Source organism: Cimex lectularius, unplaced genomic scaffold (genome assembly GCF_000648675.2).
Source record: "Cimex lectularius strain Harlan isolate CLEC.00 unplaced genomic scaffold, Clec_2.1 scaffold10, whole genome shotgun sequence".
NCBI lineage: Eukaryota > Metazoa > Arthropoda > Insecta > Hemiptera > Cimicidae > Cimex > Cimex lectularius.
The window spans coordinates 2006906-2029104 of NW_019392665.1; the positions used below are offsets into that span (position 1 = coordinate 2006906).

General features: G+C 30.7%; 2 protein-coding genes across 2 annotated transcripts in view; both read left to right on the forward strand.

The window, feature by feature from the left end:
- Window positions 1–1756: 1756 nt before the first annotated feature.
- On the forward strand, window positions 1757–3024 carry LOC112126275 (zinc finger protein 75A-like; the record flags this gene model as incomplete). The annotated part of the gene is made up of 2 exons (XM_024225035.1): window positions 1757–2029; window positions 2523–3024. Coding segments are annotated over 2 exons (501 nt in total), but the record flags the coding sequence as incomplete, so codon positions are not given.
- A 7337-nt stretch (window positions 3025–10361) lies between these two features.
- LOC106667274 (fatty acid synthase-like) overlaps window positions 10362–22199 on the forward strand; it is a 37494-nt gene continuing 25656 nt past the window's right edge. Inside the window, exon 1 of the mRNA XM_014395123.2 lies at window positions 10362–10430. The gene's annotated coding sequence lies outside the window, so the exon portion shown is untranslated. The remainder of the gene's footprint in view (window positions 10431–22199) is intronic.

Sequence of the window (22199 nt, forward strand, 5' to 3'; positions counted from 1 at the left end):
GCAAACTTTTCTTTTAATTGTTGTCTTTTTTTTGTTTTTGTTTTTGATTAGAAAACGTCCACAAATGCGGTAGGTGTGGGAAGAAGTTGAAGAACAGCATAGTTCTCTACCACCATGTCAAATATACATGTGGAGTCGCACCGCAGTTCCAGTGCTCTGTGTGTCTCAAGAGGTTCAAAAGGAAGTTGAACTTGAAAGTGCACTGGATAAAAGTCCATGCATCGAAAAATTATATATAATACATTAGAAATAAGAAAATAAAAGAATACTTTTTTTTTTTTAATGAAAATAATAAAAACTAAAAAAAAACCTTAAATTTATTTATATTATATGCCTGTGATATCCATTTGATTTTCAGTTTGAAAATTTAATAAAACAAACTATTTTCTCTTTTTTTAATAGATAAAGTGAAAAAATAAAAAATTTAGGATCATATCGTGTATGGCGATCAGGTTGAGTATTGAAGGAGTTATTATCATCCAGTACTGTCTAAAGGGTAATTAGCAACAGCATCTAACAGCATTATATGTATTATTTCCAGGTACACTGTACAAATGTGCCGCATGCAGAAAGTGCTACCGATATGCCTCGAGCCTAAAGCGTCACATTAGGCTCGAGTGCGGCAAAGAGCCGCAATTTGGATGCAGGCTCTGTGGGAAAATGTTCAAACACAAGGGAAACCTTAAAGTCCACCTTATAACTCATAATAACAAGCTGACACCACACTTATTCTGACGAATAAAATGTGATTGATGCTATTAAATCAATAAAATCAGCTCCATTATATTTGTTTTATTTTATTTAGTTTTTAAACCTTTATTTTTGTGTTTGAATTTATTTGATTTGCTTTGTGTTGTTAAGGTTAACATTTTTCTTTTTATAGATGAAAAAATTTAAGCGCTTGGATTATGGTACCCTTCTGGGTTCAAACTGCTAGTCAATTCCATATGTTATTTATGAGGAATGTTAGGAATGTTAATGCGAAGCTCCCAAATGGTCTGTTTTACCATAAAACAAACCTGAATTAACATTGTGCGTCAAACCTTTAACATCACGCTAATTTTGAATATAGAAAATAATACGGATGCCACTGTATGTAAATAATATTACACTTGCTACTCGGTTTCAGTCGTGCTTTAAAAATATATTGTTTTATATAAAAGCAATTTAAATCAACAACCGAAAAGTCGATTTTTGTTATAAACACCACTGTCTAAAAATTGAAAATGCTTACACTATGAACTTGAAAGTCAACTTCATTTACTCACAAAATCAATTTTATTTTTGCTTGTGATATTTTACTAAAAGGTTTACATTATTAATAAGTTGTATCATTAAAAAAGTATGAATGGAGATGGACAGGCGCTTAAAAAAAACCATCAAAGGCTTTACTTAAAAAAAAAACAAATTAGATGTTTTGCTTTATAGATAGGTAAAAATTCAATTTTAAGGATTGTCTTTAAAAGTAATTACTTAATCATTATGATCTCAATGGGAAGAGCTTTCAAGAGTGAACTGCCGTCTGAATTTGGTTCGTAGGTTTGTAGTCAAAATGTAAGTACTGCGCTTAAAAAAAACCGTTATATCCATGCCAAACTAGATTATTCATATGGAATTTATTGCGATGGTATTAAATAAATTGGTCTATTTATTTAATTTTTTGTTTTTACTTTTTACTATCAAACCCACTGTATTTTCCTTAACCTCATATCCTCGATGATTGAATCGTATGGAAACGTTTGTTTCAGGTTTTTAACACGACATATGGAGTAGGAGGAGAAAAACATTTTTTCATTGTAATCCTAATTCAATTGTCTTAGCAATTTTTTTTCTTTTTCCTTTTTCAGCTCACTTTGGAAGATTTGTCTGTCCCAACTGTAACAAGAGGTACAAATGGTCATCCTGCCTGTCGCGCCACCTCAAACACGAGTGTGGGAAAGAACCAAAGTTCCAGTGTGAATTTTGCTCCAAGAAATTTTCACAGAAATCCAATCTGAAAAGTCATGTTGCTCTCAAACACCTGCCAATCTAAGGCAACAGCATGCTAATTTAAAAAAAATGGTTTTATTTAACAAAAATAAAAGAAAAATTAGACCTTTGAAACATATTAAATATCCGTTCGTTTGTATGTTATCTTGATTTCTCAGGGAAATAACTGTATTTTAGCCTTAGTATTAATTATTTATGAAATTTTATTGTTAGGATGCTAAAATGTTGATTTTATTTAATATTGTTGTGTTTCAAGTATTATATTTTGAAGGTTTGAGTTGAGGTTTGTTTTGGAAATATTTCATTCTTAATCAGAAATTAAATAAGAGATAATAAAGTAATAAAAGTTGCTAGATGTTTTTATTTATTCTTCACAAACAAAAACAAGATTTACAATACATTTTACATTTGTATTGAAATATGTAGCATTATATTTTAATAGCCCCATCACCAGAAAGGACACGTGTTTAATGTTTATTAAAACAGTATCGTAGGGAAAGTTTTTTGTGGTCTTGACTTGTGATTTCTGATTAAGTAGTCGTCTAATGTGTTTTATTTTGACAGACAAAAGGTTCGTGTGTGAATGCGGAAACAGATATCGCTACCGATCTGGGCTCTACAGGCACAAGAACTACGAATGTGGAAAAGAACCGCAGTTCTCCTGCGCTTTCTGCAGCAAGCGGTTCAAGCAAAAACCCAACTTGAAGATTCACCTGGCTTCCATGCACAATGCCAAGCTCCACCATTCATATATAAAATAAATTATGTACTGATGATTTAGCTTCCAAAAATGAATCTCCCCGTTATTTCTTAAATTGTTTTTTTTCCTTCTAACATTTCTTGTTGTTTAATACAGACAAAAGGTTCTTCTGTCATTGTGGAAATGGATATCGTTATCGATCAAGCCTTTACCGCCACAGAAACCACGAGTGTGGAAAGGAGCCACAGTTTTCTTGTCGCCTCTGCAGCAAACGTTTCACCCAGAAGACGACTCTGAAGAGCCACCTCGCTTCCATACATCACGTGTATGAAATGTCGGGACCAAAGCTTGAATATTTTTTGTGTGGATAATAGAATATTTTATACCAGCTTCATTTGTTGTTTTTATTTACCGGGATAACTGCTTTTTTCCTATTTTTCCCCCTTCTTCGGAATGGTCTGAAGTATTGACCATGAGTTCTGCACGTAGTATCATTAATTGACCAGCAGTAATCTAAAGACATGCAACCTATTATATAATTTTCCTGTTGTTTTGAAAGAGTTGATTTTTTTCCCCAAATGTATTGTGATCCTTTAAATACCATTTACACGATACGTCTAAAACTTTTGCCTTAGTTTAATGCAATTTATTAATAATAATAATAGTAAATAATTTGTTTATATGTATAAATATAAGATTGCCCACTATTATTATTTAATAAGTGATATTTAGCCATCTTTCCATTACACAGATACACAGATAAATAAAAACAAAAATCTGGGTTTTAGTAAAAATGGAAATTTTAAAATTACATTTGTATATTTTTCTTCTATGTTTTGAATTTTTAAACTTTAAACAAAATGAAATTAACCATTTTTTATATTTTAGTAATGTATGGTAAACATAATATAAAATAAATTTATTGAGCATTTTTTAAGTATATCTATGTAAAATTATAAATTAATGTATTTGAATTTGTTTCGTAGCTTCCAAGCCTTTCTGGTGCTGGGATTGCAGCAAGGGCTACAAATACGCTTCCGGCCTGTACCAACATAAGAAACACGAGTGTGGCCAGGCGCCAAAGTTCACGTGTACCCTCTGTGGCAAGAGGTTTTCTCAGAAGTCCAACCTTAAAAGCCACATCGCCAATACCCATGAAAAATTCACCTTCTAATCGTGGCAACCGCTTGTAGTTGAAACGGTTCGACGTTTCATTTGCATTTCAGCTGAACCATGTCTGGTGCGAGTGCGGGAAGAAGTGCAAATTATCTTCCGGCCTGCACAAACATAAGAAGCACGGATGTAGCAAAGGGCCTCAGTTCCCTTGCTTCTTCTGCTGGAAAATGTTTACTGCAAGTCAAATGTTAAGAACCATATGGCTTACATTCATAATGTTTCATGAATAAATCACATTTCAGTCTCTTTGACCTAGTCAATTTTTATTTACCCATTACTAGTTATTTTATTCTGATCGAAAATTTTGTAAAATACATATTTGAAATTAAACTATTTTAATATTAAAAAATTACTTTTGAAAAAAAAAATCAATAATTAATTATTGTATTGCGTTTATGTTTATATAAAGTCATTATTGTATTCCGTTTATATAAAGTCATCTTTTTTTCATTTTTGTTGTTGTTCTTATTTTCTCTTATAGATAGTTTTTGACGGTTGGCAGTGGCATAAACATAATCAACATTTAACTGATATAAAACATCACAATAAAATAAAGTTTATTATTTTCCTTGCAGTGGCCTAAAAATAGGGAAGAAATATAATGTCAGGTGAAAATGAATTAACACAAAATATTTTAAAAAAATCTATAATAAAAACACAAAATTGAAGGAGGAATTGAATTTTTGTCACTGCGTTTTTGTCACTTTTTAAAGTGAAATTTACTGAAAATGAATTGTTTATTTTTATTTTTAAAAAAACACATAACGTCCATTAATAAATCTATTTAAACATGTATCGTGACATTTTCATGTATAGATAATGGTCTGAGTAATTCCAAATTCATCAAGATAGTGTGATTATTGCACACTGTTGTCACATGGTGTTGTAAAGAAGTATTGTTTCTTTAAAAGAAAGCTTTTGAAAAAACAAAACAAAAACAACACAATAATTATGACATATCTGTGAAGTGGATTAAGCGAAAAGAGTGAAAATCGAAATAACAAAACCACTTCAGAAAGCTATAATCTGGACAAGAATGCTCATTTTAATTTAGAGAATTTTATCCACTACTCGATTAAGAAAAAACTTAAAAACTTTAAACGCGACTTCCCGAAAGTTAAAACCCACTTTCCTGTGATGCAAAATCAACTATGTTTATATGAGAAGTCTTAGTGAGGAGTTGTTACATTATTAAGAACCATTTTAACCTGGAGTATTCAGTGATGATGACACGAGACCAAAAAAATACAGTGTAAATTTAAAAAAGACAAACAGTTTTAAATAAATTCATTAAAAAATATTTTTATCAAACACGCGTCTTAATACAAAAATTTTATTACGTTAAGGAAACAAAATATGAGTTTTGTCATTACATTCATTGGAGATTATTTCAAACAAATTATTTCATTTTTATCCTACTATTAATACACACAAAAAACACTCCTCAAACTCATTAAAGGTCCCCCAGCGAAGAATTTTGTTATCTTAAGTTTAATTTTTTTTTCAGGTTAGAGTTTAACATCATCTGATTATTAAAAAAAATTACTCCCGATATTTTCAAGAGTTTTCACATTTTTTAAGGTTCAGCTGCTCAAGAACTATTTTATTATAATTTCTTGTGTAGTGATTATGTACAGATTTAAATTGTTTTAAAATCTCACTGTATTTGTAACAATACATTATATATTGTAAAATATATAAGCCGGGCAAAGTCGAAATATTTAATTTAGTAAAATGTTTCTTTGCAACATTTCCTATACTTTAAATTCTCTAAAATTCTGATTGTTTTACTTTGTTTTTTGAAGATTAGTTTAGCACGACTAGAGTGACTAATAAGAATCAACAATAGAAGGAAAAAAACAATTGAGAAAGATTCTTAAGATTGTCACCCACTGTGATTGATGTATGGTTTGATGAATGCTAGAAACTGAATCCCTAATATGTATTTTTCAATATCATTTATTTTACTTAATGGACAAAACATGGTTTTTTCATTACTGTTATCTTATTTATATTATCTCTCACCTCATCCTGTTTTCTTTCAGTCTGAAACTGTGCCCTAATATGCTTTACTCAAGAACGCACCCTTTTGCCAGAGACAATCAATGTAACATTCTTCCACCATAATCTAAAGCATTTCAGAAGATTTTATTTAAACAAATATTTTTATTTATTTTCTCCCATGCCCTTATATACTCTTTTCAATCTGGCTTCTGAAATTTTCATAGGTGGCAGTTCTCAAAATATAAAATTATATCCACTAGGGCATTGTTAATAATAAGTGTACTATTATTGTTCTACTTGATTTTTCAAATGTATGTCTCTGTAAATCATAATTTGCTTATTTGGAATCTGATGGATTTTCTTCTACTGCTAGTAATCTGATCTCTTATCTGATAGAATTCAGAAATCTTCTGAGACCTTTACTCTTTTTCATGTTTGTAAATGAACTTCTATTAGCTCTTAATTTCTCTCAATTTTATCAAATTCATTCTTTCTGCTTTTATATTTAAAGTCCTACAAGCAGAAAAAAAAAAAAAAAAAATATATATTGCCAACCTTTTTCTCATATCCATGGCTCCCCTATTAATTTTTGTCCTAAATTTAAAAATCTCAGCGTTATTTGTATGGGGTATACTCCAAGTTTACATGGCGTATCCGTGTAAGTTCTATTGTTAAAAATGTCTACTCTAGCCTTATTCTCTTTGACACCTTAGCTTTTTCTCTCCACAGAAAACTAAAGTTTTCAATTATTGAATATCTAATGTGTTCATTGTTTTCAAATAAATTGGAGTTTTAATTACCTATTTAAAATTAAACCAAATAAATGTCCTCAATATCTACCAACTTTCTTCCCCGTTCCTTATCCAAATGTCCCAATCATATCCCGACCATGCAGCATGGGCAAGACAATGGAATTTTCTTCCCCAGGAAGAACGTTATGTTTCCTTGCTGGCTTGTTTCAGGACCACTGACATCTGAATGCTCCAAAAGACAACACCCACAAATATTTCTGTTTCTGTGACTTCCAGCTTTGACAAAACCTAAAAATATTTCTGTTTCTGTTCTGTTCCAGCTTTAAGAAAACCCACAAATACTTCTGTTACATTCCAGCTTTGACAAAACCCTCAAATATTTCTGTTTCTGTAACTTCCAGCCTTAAAAAACCCACAAATATTTCTGTTTATGTAACTTACATTTTTGTCAAAACCACAAATATTTCTGTTACTGTTCTGTTCCAGCTTTGACAAAACCCACAAATATTTCTGTTCTGTTCCACCTTTGACAAAACCCACAAATATTTCTGTTTTGTTCCAGCTTTGATTTCTGTTTCTGTTCTGTTCCAGCTTTGACAAAACCCACAAATATTTCTGTTTTGTTCCAGCTTTGATAAAACATACAAATATTTCTGTTTCTGTTCTGTTCCAGCTTTGACAAAACCCACGAATATTTCTGTAATGTTCCAGCTTTGACAAAATGCACAAATTTTCTGTTTCTGTATCTTTGGCTTTGACAAAACCCACAAATTGTCTGTTTCGGTATCTTCTGGCTTTGATAAAACCCACAAATATTTCTTTTTCTGTTCTGTTCGAGCTTTGACAAGACACAAATATTTCTGTTATTGTAACTTTCAGCATTTACAAAACCACAAATATTTCTGTTCTGTTCCAGCTTTGACAAAACCCACAAATATTTCTGTTTCTGTTCTGTTCCAGCTTCGACAAAACCCACAAATATTTCTATTTCTGTAACGTTCCAGCTTGTTTCAGGTCCATTGGCATCTGAAGCTTAAAAGGACACGAATCATCTTTTCTTTTTCCCATTTACTTTTATTTTTTTTCTCTTCATGCTTTTATTTTAATGCGGTTTCATCCTTCGAAAATAATTGATATTTTAAAGAATATATTATTGCCATTATTGTTTTCTATATTTTGTTATTATTTTTGTATGTTTTAAAACTAAATTTATTGTAAAGATAGATGTAAGGGGGCTTAAAGGCATATTTGTACCTAAATTAATAAATAAATCAGAGAAAACTACGAAAACTTTCATGTATATCATGTAAGGTCACCGACCTGAAAATTGGTCGGATGTTACATTGTGCAGAAACTGTGTTTCTCTGATTCGTTTCAATTGACCAGTTTCAATGACCCCTCGGAAAACACGGCAATACTGTATTTGTTAAAAAAAAATCTAAATCTTTGTGCTGCTAAATTTTGCTCGGAAGAAATTTCAATGGAACAAAACATGGTCAACGACCTCTCTGTTTTTTTTGCCCTTGACATTCATAGTTCCGTACTTCATCTGTCGTCACTGTGTCTTCTTTAAGAAAACGTTACGTAATGAGGAAGTTCATTGAGAAAGATATTAAGAATATGTAAATTATCGCTTTATTTTTGTTAAAAAAATAAAAAAAAAGATCGTCAATGACCTTTGAAAATATGACTTGTGCCCTTGACATACATAGTTCTGTACTTCGCCTTTCGGCACCTTTCTTTCCATGAGGGGGTAGGTGATGAAATAAAATTATAAAATTAATAAAATGTTATGTAATGAAAAAATTTCATACAGAAAGATGTTACGAATATGTACATTATCATCGCTTTATTTTTCTAAAAAAAAGATGGTCAATGACCTTTGAAAATATGACTTGTGCCCTTGACATACATAGTTCTGTACTTCATCACTATCTTTCCGTGAGGGGGATAGGTGATGAAATAAAATTATAACATTAATAAAACGTTTTGTAATGAATAAGTTCATGGTGAAAGATATTAACAATATGTAAATTATGGTTTGATTTTTGTAAAAAAAATATGGTCAATGACCTTAGAATATGACTTTTGCCTTTGAGCTCTCTCACAAAATTAAACAAAGGTAGTTTTAAGATATCTGATAATTATTTCTTATTTTCGAGATTCTATCAAAAATACACCTTGAGTTCAGTAACAAAGAAATGAAAGTACACACGATTTTTTCTATTTCTGTTCCAGCTTTGACAAAACCCACAAATATTTCTGTTTCTGTTCTGTTCCAGCTTTGAAAAAACCTACAAATATTTCTGTTTCTGTTCCAGCTTTGACAAAACCTACAAATATTTCTGTTTATGTTCTGTTCCAGCTTTGATAAAACCTACAAATGTTTCTGTTTCTGTTCTGTTCCAGCTTTGACAAAACCAAATATTTCTGTTTCTGTTCTCTTCCAGCTTTGACAAAACCTACAAATATTTCTGTTTCTGTTCTGTTCCAGCTTTGATAAAACCTACAAATATTTCTGTTTCTGTTCTGTTCCAGCTTTGACAAAACCTACAAATTATAACTTATTTCTAATTTTTAATTATAACTTATTAAATCTTATTTCTCTTTCTATTTTGACAAAACAGATGGATGTTTCTTGTAGGGAGCATCGAGTAATGATATTTACAAGGTAGAATACAAACAAAGAAATCAATTTTTTGACAAAACCTACAAATATTTCTGTTTCTGTTCTGTTCCAGCTTTGACAAAACCTACAAATATTTCTGTTTCTGTTCTGTTTCAGCTTTGATAAAACCTACAAATATTCCTGTTCTGTTCCAGCTTTGACAAAACCCACAAATATTCCTGTTCTGTTCCACCTTTGACAAAACCCACTAATATTTCTATTTCTGTAACGTTAGTCCTAATTTCACACACAAAAATATAATTTATTTCTCTTTCTATTTTGAAAAAACAGATGGATGTTTCTTTTAGGGAGCATCGAATAATGATATTTACAAGGTAGAATACAAACAAAGAAATCAATTTTTTTAAACAAGTAAGCCATGGCGAGTTGTGTCCTCGATGAACATGAACATTTACTAATTGACTTTTTGAAAAAAAATCAAACATAATGTATAACTATGTATTAACTTCAAGAGGTGACGACCTTGGCTATGGCTTTTGTGGTAATGAAAAAAAAAGATTCCGTCAAGGATACGTAAATATGCTACTCTTCAAGCTAATAAAATTCTATAATACGAAAAAAAATCATTTTTCCGGGAGATTTTTTTCATATTACAAATGTTATGGAATGTTAAGAATATACAAATTATCTAGAAGATTTTGCCTAATTTATTTTTTTAATTATTCGAACACTATCGGAACTGTTTCTTTTTACCCTTGGCAGGTAGACCTTTACCAATGAAATTTTTATGGTCAAAGGTTGAAATGGATCAATTAATTCGGTTGACGTGGTACGTTTGTGCTAAAGTTTTCCACGCGTCTGTTGTCGGTTTAATGCCCTTGAACCTGGGAGACTGTTGTGGTCGTGCGACTTGGCGACAGCCGGCTCGGGCTTAGGCACCACTACTTGCGATGTCCACGGACTTTGCGATCGAAGTCACTCTTTCTGGTGGGGGTGATCGTACGATGCGCTTTGCCCTGGAAAGCCCTTTCGCGAAGGAGGGGCCGCGATGACGGTTGGCCGGCCGGGTCGCGTGATCCTCGCTCCACATCTCTTTCTCAACCCCCCTCTTCGTCGTGCTCTTTTTCAACCGACGCTCATACCTAGGAAAAGCTCCTGAAGTACAGCCTCGGTGTATCTGGTGAGTTTTATCTCTCATTTTCTTCCTTATCGGCGACGTTTTTTTCTCCCTAAGAGATACGCAAAAATTAATTTCTATAATCGCACTTCGCCTGATAATTTTTTGCAATTTTTTCGATGATGCAATTCGTTTCGTGCCGTGCATTTGATATTTACCCTGGTCTATTTCTCCACGTTTTGCATTGTGAAATATCGACGCAACATTAGCAAAAAATTTAAAATACTATCATTGATTAAAACCCCAATTACAACATAAAACAAACGTGCGAATTCTGTGAGAATGAACAATCTCGTCTTCTCAAAATGTCATAAAATACCGCTGAATGTTGTTGATTCTTTAATAGCTGCTAGGATCAAATGCGAAATTCCTGCGTTAAAAACGTTCGAGTATGTTAATTTAAAAACTTCTCTCCTGATTTTAGTTGTTGTAAGAGTTGAAAATTACTTTAAAATAGGGTATTCAGTTTTCTAAATGTGAAGTTAAAAGTTCAAACATTTCTTTAGTTATCGGAGCCGGCAACTACTTTAAAATATAGTATTCAGATTTCTAAACATGGTGTTATAAGTTAAAACAATTCGTTAGGGACCAGAGCTGGCAACTACTTTAAAATAGTATTCAGATTTCTAAACATGGTGTTATAAGTTCAAATTTTCTTTAATTATCAGAATTGACATCTATTATAAAGTAGTCTATTCGGTTTTCTAAACGGGTGTTATAGGTTCAAACATTTCTTTTGTTATCAGAATTCGCAACTACTTTAAATTGTTATATTCGGTTTTCTAAACGTCGTGTTATAAGTTTAAATATTTCTTTACAGAGTTGACAACTACTTTAAAGTAGTCTATTCGGATTTCTAGACGTGCTGTTACAAGTTTAAACATTTCTTTAGTTATCAGAGTTGACAAATACTTTAAAATAGTGTATTCGGTTTTCTAAACGTAGTGTTACAAGCTCAAACATTTCTTTAGTTATCAGAACTAGCAACTACTTTAAAATAGTGGGTTCAGATCTGTAAACATGATGTTATAAGTTCAAATATTTCTTTAGTTATCAGAGTTGACGCCTATTTTAAAGTAGTCTATTCGGTTTTCTAAACGTGGTGCTATAAGTTCCAACATTTCTTTAGTTATCAGAACTAGCACCTACTTTAAAATAGTGTATTCAGATCTCTAAACATGATCTTACAAGCTCAAACATTTCTTTAGTTATCAGAACTAGTAACTACTTTAAAGCAGTGTATTCAGATCTCTAAACATTGTGGTATAAGTTCAAATATTTCTTTTGTTATCAGAGCTGGCAACTAGTTTAAAGTAGTGTATTCGGTTTTGTAAAAGTGATGTTATAAGTTCGCACATTTCTTTAGTTTTCAGAGCTGGAAACTACTTTAAATTGTTATATTGTCTAAACGTGGTGTTATAAGTTCAAACAATTGTTTAGTTACCAGAGCCGGCAACTACTTTAAAGTAGTGTATTCAGATCTCTAAACAAGGGCTTACAAGTTCATACAATTCTTTAGTTATCAGAGCTGGCAAGTACTTTAAAATAGTGTATTCGGTTTTCTAAACGTGGTGTTACCAGCTCAAACATTTCTTTAGTTATCAGAACTAGCAACTACTTTAAAGTAGTGTATTCGGATCTCTAAACATGGTCTTATAATTTGAAACGTTTCTTCGTCAAAAAGTCCCTTTTTTATTTAACACTATTGAAAATCAAAATGTGTAAAGAAAAACAAAGTAAGAAAAAGACTCTTTTTAAAAGCTCCATCTCGTCTGTACTCATTGTTAGTTTTGTGAGACGTATCGACCACCTTTGTTACTCATGAATAATCTTGATGGTCTGGGATGAATAACAATTTCAGTTGTTACTGCAAAACTATCGATCTGTTTAAGGTCATCTTAATCTCACAAATGTTAAAGATCTCTACGAATCTATATAATCTATCTCTATAAATTTTTGACTTGTGGCAATTTGTAGACATCATCAAGATGATGACCTTAAAATAGGTCGAAAGCTTGGCAGAACAACTGAATTTGTTTTTAATCCAGTCCGTACCAACTTCGGGATTATTCATGATTGGCGAGAATACTTCCTTTTTTACAAATCACTTTCAAATTTTAGCTACGGTTTTAAACGTGGTTTTAAAAAAATTTACCAATCTTTGGAATTTTTCAAGATGTAAATGTATTCAATAAGTTTGTGTTTATATGCTTTTATATGCCAAATTATGCTTCTGTTATGTTACTTATGCTTTTCTCTTTTTGCTTATACTCTTGTAGTGACCTGATAAGATAAATATATAAATGTATAAGATGATGTATAAGATAAATACATTCATAATTTTCTAACTATCACGTACTAGATATCATAGCGACAAATTTTCATAAATGACTCATAAAAGATCGATTTCTAGGCCTTATATTTGCAGATGCCAACGACGAAGTCATTTTTTTTCTTAAAGTATGGCCGTTTTTGTAACTTTACTGAAATAAATATATTAAAAGTGCTTTTTAAATTTTATAATTTTTTTTAAAATTTCAAGTATGGATTTTGCCCGCTCAACCTTTCAGCTGTCAATAAAATGTTTTATGTCCAGTTTTCTGGAGGGGAAAATACCTAGCGTGTAAATTATCATTATAAAACAGCCCAAAGATAAAAAATTACAATACTATAACAACAGAATATAAATTTGTGTAATATTCTATTGTTTATTTAGATTGTATCAGTGCTGACAATCACTTTTTGGACATCTATGACGGAGCTTTTGCTCTTGTCAATGACGAAAACTTATTTTATTTATAAATTATGACTAAAGACCGGATTTTCCCGCTGTAAAAACCTTCAAAACGTGCAATAAAAATCTCGAAACTAAAAAAATGTTTATAAAGGTATAGATACCATAGTTAACATAGTAAAAACTGTACTGGCATAATAAAATTAATTCTTGTCTTAAACATTATTTATGATATGATTGTTTGTTTTGCAATGAATAGATTGTAGTCATTTTAAAACAATACAAATATTTAATTACTTTTATAATTTAAATAGTATACAACTAGAAAACGGCAATAAAGTAGACTTTAAATTTTATAAACTGCGCCAAGAAAAAATTCTATGAGATAGTTTAAGAAGCGATGAACTTTAAATAGTAAAAAATTAATAACAATACAGTGCATTCTCAAAAAAAAAAAAAAAAAAAAAAAAAAAAAAAAAAAAAAAAAAAAAAAAAAAAAAAAAAAAAAAAAAAAAAAAAAAAAAAAAAAAAAAAAAAAAAAACTAATTTTTTGTTCTGTCAGGTCATACCTCTTGTCTAGAATTATTTATTTGTTCCTACTTGGTTCCGCTATGCTCACAAGCCGAAGCATTCTGGTAAATTCTGGACATTGGCATGGAAAATTTCGGCTTAAATAAATTATTTGTAGGCTTAGAAAACAATAATTATAAAAAAAATGGAAAAAAGCAATTTTGGGCAATAAAACGTAAAAACGTGCAAAATAGAAGTAGTAGAAATGATGAAGGTGGGGTGTATAGATTCACTTTTTATAAATGAAGATTCTACTTCCAGATTTGTTATTTACAAGTTGGAAAAAATTATGTAACAGACCTCTTAAATATATGCATACTTCTTTCAATTAATTATTCTTTTTATGTAAGGTTTTGGTTGAGATAAAAAAGTCAGTGTCACGAACGGGATTCGAATCCACGACCTTCGACTTAATACGCCGCTGTTCTACTACTACTTAAGAAGTCACGATTGATCAAGTGGTAAGAGCAGCGGCGTATTGAGCCGAAGGTCGTGGGTTCGAATCCCGCTCGTGACACTGACTTTTCTATCCCAACCAAAACCTTACATAAAAAGAATAATTAATTGAAAGAAGTAACTTGGTCAATTGACTACTAAAACATAAATGAATTAATATATGCGTACTATTTAATTACTGTAAATTTAATAATAAATTTTATGAAATGAAAAAGTTACCATTGGAGTCTCCAATGGCCCCACTTTGTTAAATTTTTATGGACAATTTTGAAAAAATTCTTTTCAAACCAAATAAAAATTAATTAAAACTGTCCATTTTTTGGAATTGCTATGTAGATGATACATATTTTACGTACATTGTCGGGATCTAAATGAATTTTTCCAATTAATTAATTCTTTACTCCCTAGCATAAATTTTACATTGACACTGAAAGTAATTAAAGATGGTTGTTTAAACTTTTTAGACTTTAAATTTTCCATACTAAATAATCTAATTGAAATAGACGTATATAGAAAACCCATAGCTACAGACATCAAGATACCAGCAGATTTTTCTCATTTAAGGACCCCCCCAAAAAAAAACAAAAAAAAAAACTGCTAGATTTATTTGGCTCAGACCATATGTTGAAACTCCCATTAACACCTCCAATTATAAAAAAATTATAAACAATTAAAACCTTGGCTAAAAACAATATTAAGAAATATTTATCGATAGAAAAAAGTAAAAAGAATAAAAAGCTTACTTAAAAAGGTATGATTTATGAATAATCTAGGATGGGATTTCCGTTGATGATTGTTGTTTTGATGTTTGCATATTTCTGCTATCTGCCATAGTTTCCAACACATAAAAGTAATTTAATAAGCTACTATCATGTCGTTATGAAACAATTACTTCAATCATGTCAGTCATTATCAAAACTGACAGTTTTTTCTTGAAATTATCCGTCACATCATCAGATGTCAAGGACGAAGGCTCATTTTCATTAACTATGATTTTGATATGGTTGCATCTTCCGTTGTCTGAAGCTTTCATTTGTCGCATCTGAATTGTTAACGAAGTTGAAGCATTTTTAATAATTATTCGTAATTCCGTTGTTTTTTCTCTCAGAGATATTAGTTACTTTGCTCCACAAATTTCAAATTCTCCAGCGCATCACTAAACCGCATTTGAACCTCTCTGACATGTTTGCTACCGTATGCATGTTCAGAAATATATATGTTAGTAGATATTATTTCATTTATTTAGCATTTTTGAGAGTTTGGTCATTGTTTTTATTCTGAGTGTGTTTCACGTAGTTAACTTCAGTCAAAACGATGTATTTTTTTCCCTAACCAACTTGATTTATTTTACAACAGTATATACAGGGTGTTCGGCTACTCGTGTTACAAACTTTGCCAGTAGATTCTGAATTCAAAATGGAACCAAAAAGTACTAATTAACTATGGTCCGAATGTCTACAGTTTCGGAGTTATTTCGCTTTTTCTGATTTTTTAAGATTTCACGACCTTGCTTGGAATAAACAATGATAACTCCAAAAATAAAAGGTTTTGGAAAAATTCGTTGAGACCATTGAAAAGTACGTTAAATTTCCAATAAGATGTGATCAATATTAAACTTGTAAACGTTAGTGAAATAAGCGTTTTAGTAGTGAGAACTTTGAAAAATAATAGTTTTTTCAAAGTTGAAAAACTTACTATGGTCGGCGATGACTTCAGCTATTTGTCGGCCCATAAACTTCTTTACTATGGTGATTCTAAACTCTATTTCCAAACCTAGAGTCCAGTAAATTTCAGAAAACGTAGTCCATTTAATATCCTTTTTGTGGTGTAATTGTTTTTTTAATTACTTTTTTCCAAGATGAAGAAATTGATCAAGGGAAAGAAAAAACCGTGGTTGAAGGATTGGTGAGGTGAAACATTAAAAAAATTACTTAAGGAAATTTTGAATGAAATTATTAAACTTTTTTTTAATATAGGGTTTCCTTAAGAATTTTTTTATTTTTATTTATTTATTTTCCACCTTACCAATCCTTCAACCACGGTTTTTTTCTTTCCCTTGATCAATTTCTTCATCTTGGAAAAAAGTAATTAAAAAAAAATTACACCACTAAATAGGATATTAAATGGAGTACGTTTGTTGAAATTTTCAGGTCTCTAGGTTTGGAAATAGAAGTTTAGAATCACCATAGTAGGTTTTTCAATTTTGAAAAAAAAGTTTTTTTCAAAGTTCTCGCTACTAAAACGCTTATTTCGCAAAGGTTTACAAATTTAGTATTGATCACATCTTATTGAAAATTTAAAGTAGTTTTCAATTGTCTGAACGGATTTGTCCAAAACTTTTAGTTTTGGGATTACATTGTTTATTTGTAGCAAAATCGTGAAATCTGGAAAGTGGAATAACTCCGAAACTGTTGAGATTCGGACCATAGTTAATTAGGACTTGTTTAATTCCATTTTGAATGTAGAGTCTAATGGCAAAGTTTGTAACACGAGTTGCTGAACAACCTGTATACATTAATATATAAAATAGATAAAACCACAATAAAAACAACTTAAATAATAGAACCGGTTATTTTACATGAACACCATTATGATTTAAAGTTGGACCTATAGGTACCTTAAAGTAAATATCCTATTTTAGGGCTACCTGCATCAATTATATTAAATTATGAACGTAAAACGTAGAATGGGGTATTATTAGATCAGTAATTTAGTTTTATCTTTAATTTAAATTTTTACTATCGATAAACGGCGGCGTTATTTGTGACGTGATTTCGATATGTTTTTTGTTTTCTATAAAGTAACAGGTACCGTTTCACATTATGGCTAATATTATATTTTTGTTTCTTTTTGCTCATAAATTGAAAATACCTACTTATTAAGAAAAATGTAAATACACGTGACAATGCCCAAGGGGTCAATCTCCCAGCTCTTCAATAGAGCCCCAAAAGATCTTAAAAGGGAAAATCTACGACATGCACAATCGCTCCTGTGACTCGAATAAAACCAAGACGACGCCACATTCTGAAGCGAACAAAAAAGTACGATATCCCAACAAAAACTTAATCGTGAAAAAAGGGCCAAGTTCCAATCCCCCTCCAAAAAAAATTAGCCTATCAATGTAATATGGCCAAGTCCCAAGTCCTTTTCGAATCCCATAACCTGAGAGAACTCAAAAGAAAATATAATGGTTCTAGGCCTCCTCTCAAAAAAGTAAAAAAGGTCATCCTATCAAAGTAGTGATTTTTACATTGTGTTCATCCTCACTTCACCCAAAAGAATATATAAAGGTTCTAGAATCCCCTCACAAAAAGTAAAAAACAGTCAGCCTATCAAAGTAGAGATATTTACATTGTGTCCATCCCCACTTCACCCAAAAGAAAATATAAAGGTTCTAGAATCCCCTCACAAAAAAGTTTAAAAAAAGTCAACCTATCAAAGTAGTGATATCTACATTGTGGCCATCCTCACTTCACCCAAAAGAAAATATAAAGGTTCTAGAATTCCCTCACAAAAAAGTTAAAAAAAAGTCAGCCTATCAAAGTAGAGATATCTACATTGTGTCCATCTTCACTTCACCCAAAAGAAAATATAAAGGTTCTAGAATCCCCTCACAAAAAAGTTTAAAAAAAGTCAACCTATCAAAGTAGTGATATCTACATTGTGGCCATCCTCACTTCACCCAAAAGAAAATATAAAGGTTCTAGAATTCCCTCACAAAAAAGTTTAAAAAAAGTCAGCCTATCAAAGTAGAGATATCTACATTGTGTCCATCCTCACTCCACCCAAAAGAAAATGTAAAGGTCCTAGAATCCCTTCACAAAAAAGTTTAAAAAAAAGTCAGCCTATCAAAATAGCCTGACCTTTATATTTTCTTTTGGGTGAAGTGAGGATGGCCACAATGTAGATATCGATACTTTGATAGGCTGACTTTTTGTTTTCTTTTTTGAGAGGAGGTCTAGAACCTTTATATTTTCTTTTGAGTTCTCTCAGGTTATGGGATTCAAAAAGGACTTGGGACTTGGCCACAATTTAGATATTACATTGATAGGCTAATTTTTTTGGAGGGGGACTGGAACTTGGCCCTTTTTTCACGATTAAGTTTTTGTTGGGATATCGTACTTTTTTGTTCGCTTCAGAATGTGGCGTCGTCTTGGTTTTATTCGAGTCACAGGAGCGATTGTGCATGTCGTAGATTTTCTCTTTTAAGATCGTTTGGGGCTGAGAGATTGACCCCTTGGGCATTGTCACGTGTATTTACATTTTTCTTAATAAGTCGGTATTTTGAATTTATGAGCAAAAAGAAATAAAAATATAATATTTAGCCATATCAAAGTAGTGATATCTACATTGTGTCCATCCTCACTTCACCCCTACTTATATGAGAAACACAGTTCTTTTATTTTTATTGGTTAACACTTGGCCAGTTTCTTAATGAGCAAAGAGGAGTTTGGATTTTTTTTCTTTTTTTGTGAATTCCCTACCATCCCTTCACCCACCTCTCCTGTGTGAGAAAACATGGTGGTTTTAATTCTTATTGAGAAACTGGCCAAGCGTTAACCAATAAAAAAAAAGAACTGTGTTGCTCATAAAAAAGTAGGGATGAAGTGAGGATGGACACAATTTTTTTATATTTTTTTATTTTTTTTGGGATACATGAAAATAAATCAAAGACAAAAAATGCACAATTTTTTTTGTTTTAAACTATTATGTACAAACTATTATCGTTACATTCATGAAAACATAGTATTTTAATGTAAACGAAATTAGCAATTCATGAGTTTTAATAAAAAAATTAATCATAGTTTGTCAGGAAATTTATCAAAACATCTCTTTCTTCTTTTAATTCCTTCAAACCATCACAATTAAATATTTTTTATTAAAACTCATGAATTTCTAATACGGTTCAAGCCTTTTTTTTTATAATTAATAAAAATTACAATGAAACGATAAAAATACATGTAGGAAAAAAACAACAACCAGTGTACGTTTTTTTGGTTTGTGGGTACATAATAGTCCACGAAAATTTCGTTCTCACTGTTCAAATTTTTTTAGAGGACCTTCAGAAAGCAGGTTTGCCGGGGATTCCACAGCATATATATATACGTTTTTTAAAAATATGTGGAGATTATCAAATCCGTCGTCAGTTCAGACATTACGATCCGTGAAAGTGTTGGTTTAGGAACGTGGAAAATTTTGATCGAGTGGGATTTTCCCCGTCTGACGCGTGTCCGAGCCGTTCAAAAAGCAATCCCAGAAAGGTCGGTCACTTATTTGTTTATACAAAAAGTCCATTTGATATCAGTACGAGTTAAGGCCTGCTTTTGAAAACAGATTTCTCGCCGGAAAAAGTTTGTAAACAAGGCTTTCTCAGACCGCAATCCTTCTTGGATTTTGTAGGATTTTCTTCCTAATTCTGTTATATAGTAACAGCCTTTCTTCTACTTCATAAAAAAAGGTAACAACAAAATAAATAATCCTATGAAATTTTTGAACGGGAGAAATTGGTTTGTTTTGTAAATTTTTGGTGTTCGAGCGTTAAATTTTATTGACAATTTTTTGTTCGGTTGATAATTTATGTACAATTATATGTGGATTACATTTATAACATAAATATGGAAAACGACGGGACTAATTCACATCTTTATCAATAGTATTTTGTTATTTTATAAAATGTAATTTTTTATAATTTGTAGATGTTTTAAAACAAATATTCCATGTGGTTGTTTTTAAGTTCCTGCTTTATTTTTACATTAAATTTTCTGGACGTTCGGGAATTTACACAATCAGAATCTTATGTTATCAATACAATGCAATTACAAGTAAAAAAGCTGACGATAAGTGTTTAAAAACCCCATTTTGCAAAATAATTTTTTTAATAATTATTATTACTCCTATCTGGCAACGGGTCTAATTCACATCTTCGTCAATAGTATTTTGTTATTTTGTAAAAATGAAATTTTTTATATTAATATTTTTTTATAAATTGTGGATTTAAAAAAAAAATTCCATGTGGTTTTTTTAAGTTTCTGCTTTATTTTTACATTACATTTTCTTGACGTTCGGGAATTTACACCATCAGAATATTATATTATCAATACAATATAATTACAAATATAAAAACCTGACGATAAATCTTTAAAAAATCCTTAACTAAATAAACTTTTGGAAAAATGTAATTCTCTTATATAAACTTTTTTTATAATTTGTGGATTTTTTAAAAACTTATTCCATATGATTTTTTTAAAGTTTCTGCTTTATTTTTACATTAAATTTTCTTGAGGTTTCGGGAATTTACACCATCAGAATATTATATTATTAATACAATACAATTACAAATTAAAAAAAAAACCATTTTGCATAATAAAATTTTTTATATTTATTATTATACCTATCTGGCAACGGGACTAATTCACATCTTTGTCAATTTTATTTTGTAAAAATGTAATTTTTTTATATTAATATTTTTTTACAACTTGTGGATTCTTTAAAAATAATTCCATGTGTTTTTTTAAGTTTCTACTTTTATTTTTACATTAAATTTTCTGGACGTTCGGGAATTTACACCATCAGAATCTTATGTTATCAATAGAATACAATTACAAATAAAATACCTGACGATAAGTCTTTAAAAAAAACTCATTTTGCATAATAAAAATTTTAATATTTATTTTTATAACTATCCGTAATTTGAAAACACGTGTGTATATTTGTACAAATATATACATCATACATCATTTTTCTTTCGTAGAGAAATATTTCTTTTAACGACACTTAATGTAATAGTTGTAAAATATTATATTTACTTTAATATTTAAAAAATATATTTACATTGGATTGATTTAAGTCTTATTTACATTAGTATGCGTTGTAGAATAGAATAGTTCAAACATTAGAAAATTAGTTTAAACAAATTTTTTAACGAGGTTCTTTTAATTTGGCATTTATTAATTGGGAAACAGGAAAATAATTATTGTAATAAGTGCGGGTTTGACAGGATAACAATGGAAATATAAGCGAGAATAGGCGAATCTGCAATTATAATTTTTGCAAAATACTTATTAGTAAATTTGCCATTTCTTTTTTTGAAAGAATTAAGGAGGATTTTTTTTTATAATATACCTTTATTATAATATAACAATGAGAAAATACAACTAACCTTGCATTGTTATGATTTGTATGGTTTTTTTAACGAGTGTTCGCAACAGCAAAGGCCACATTCGGGGTGCTGGCGTTTTTGAAAAAAAAGCCCCTTTTGTAAGTATGTCGGGTTTGAATGCAGGGCCGCTGGATTCGAACCCGGAACCTTTGCCGTACAGTGATGAACGGCCTTCCATCGTCTAAACCTTGGCGGCCACCGACACCCCCTGTTATGTTTATTATTATTATTATGATTGATTTCATGCCTTTTTGTTAACAGCCTCTTGTGAAAAGCATAGATTTTTGTAGAGCTTTAAAGAAATATTTTGTTTGTGAGAACATTTGCCAAGGGAAACGGGGTGTGATGGACCTGCAGTTTCATTGACAGACTCACTGAATATGGCGAATAGCCGCAGAGTGGGCAGGATAAGGATGTTTTAGGAAATAGACAAAATAATGGAGCCTGCTAATAAAAAATTGACATCGAGGGAAAAGTTTAATCTTTACATGAAAATATAATGACTAAAAACTTTTAAAATATTTAATTTTTAGCTCAAAATTTAACATTTTACAAATGTATATTATTATTTTTACTTGTAAATTTTATTAGAAGAAAAATTTAACTTTGCTGTCTCAGAATATCTTGCTAGTATATAGTAATTTTTTCAATTTGTTATTAAATTTTTTGTATAATAAATCTTAATGATTACTAATAATTAGTAGGCGTTGTCTCGTTTTGTACATGTCATCTAGGACTACGTTTCAAAAATCTCAATCTACCCCGCAACAAGCGTTATAAAAGAACTTTTCTTTACAACCGCTAATTAGATCCTTACCGATCCTCTCATGGAGGCACACTGAAGATGGCGAAA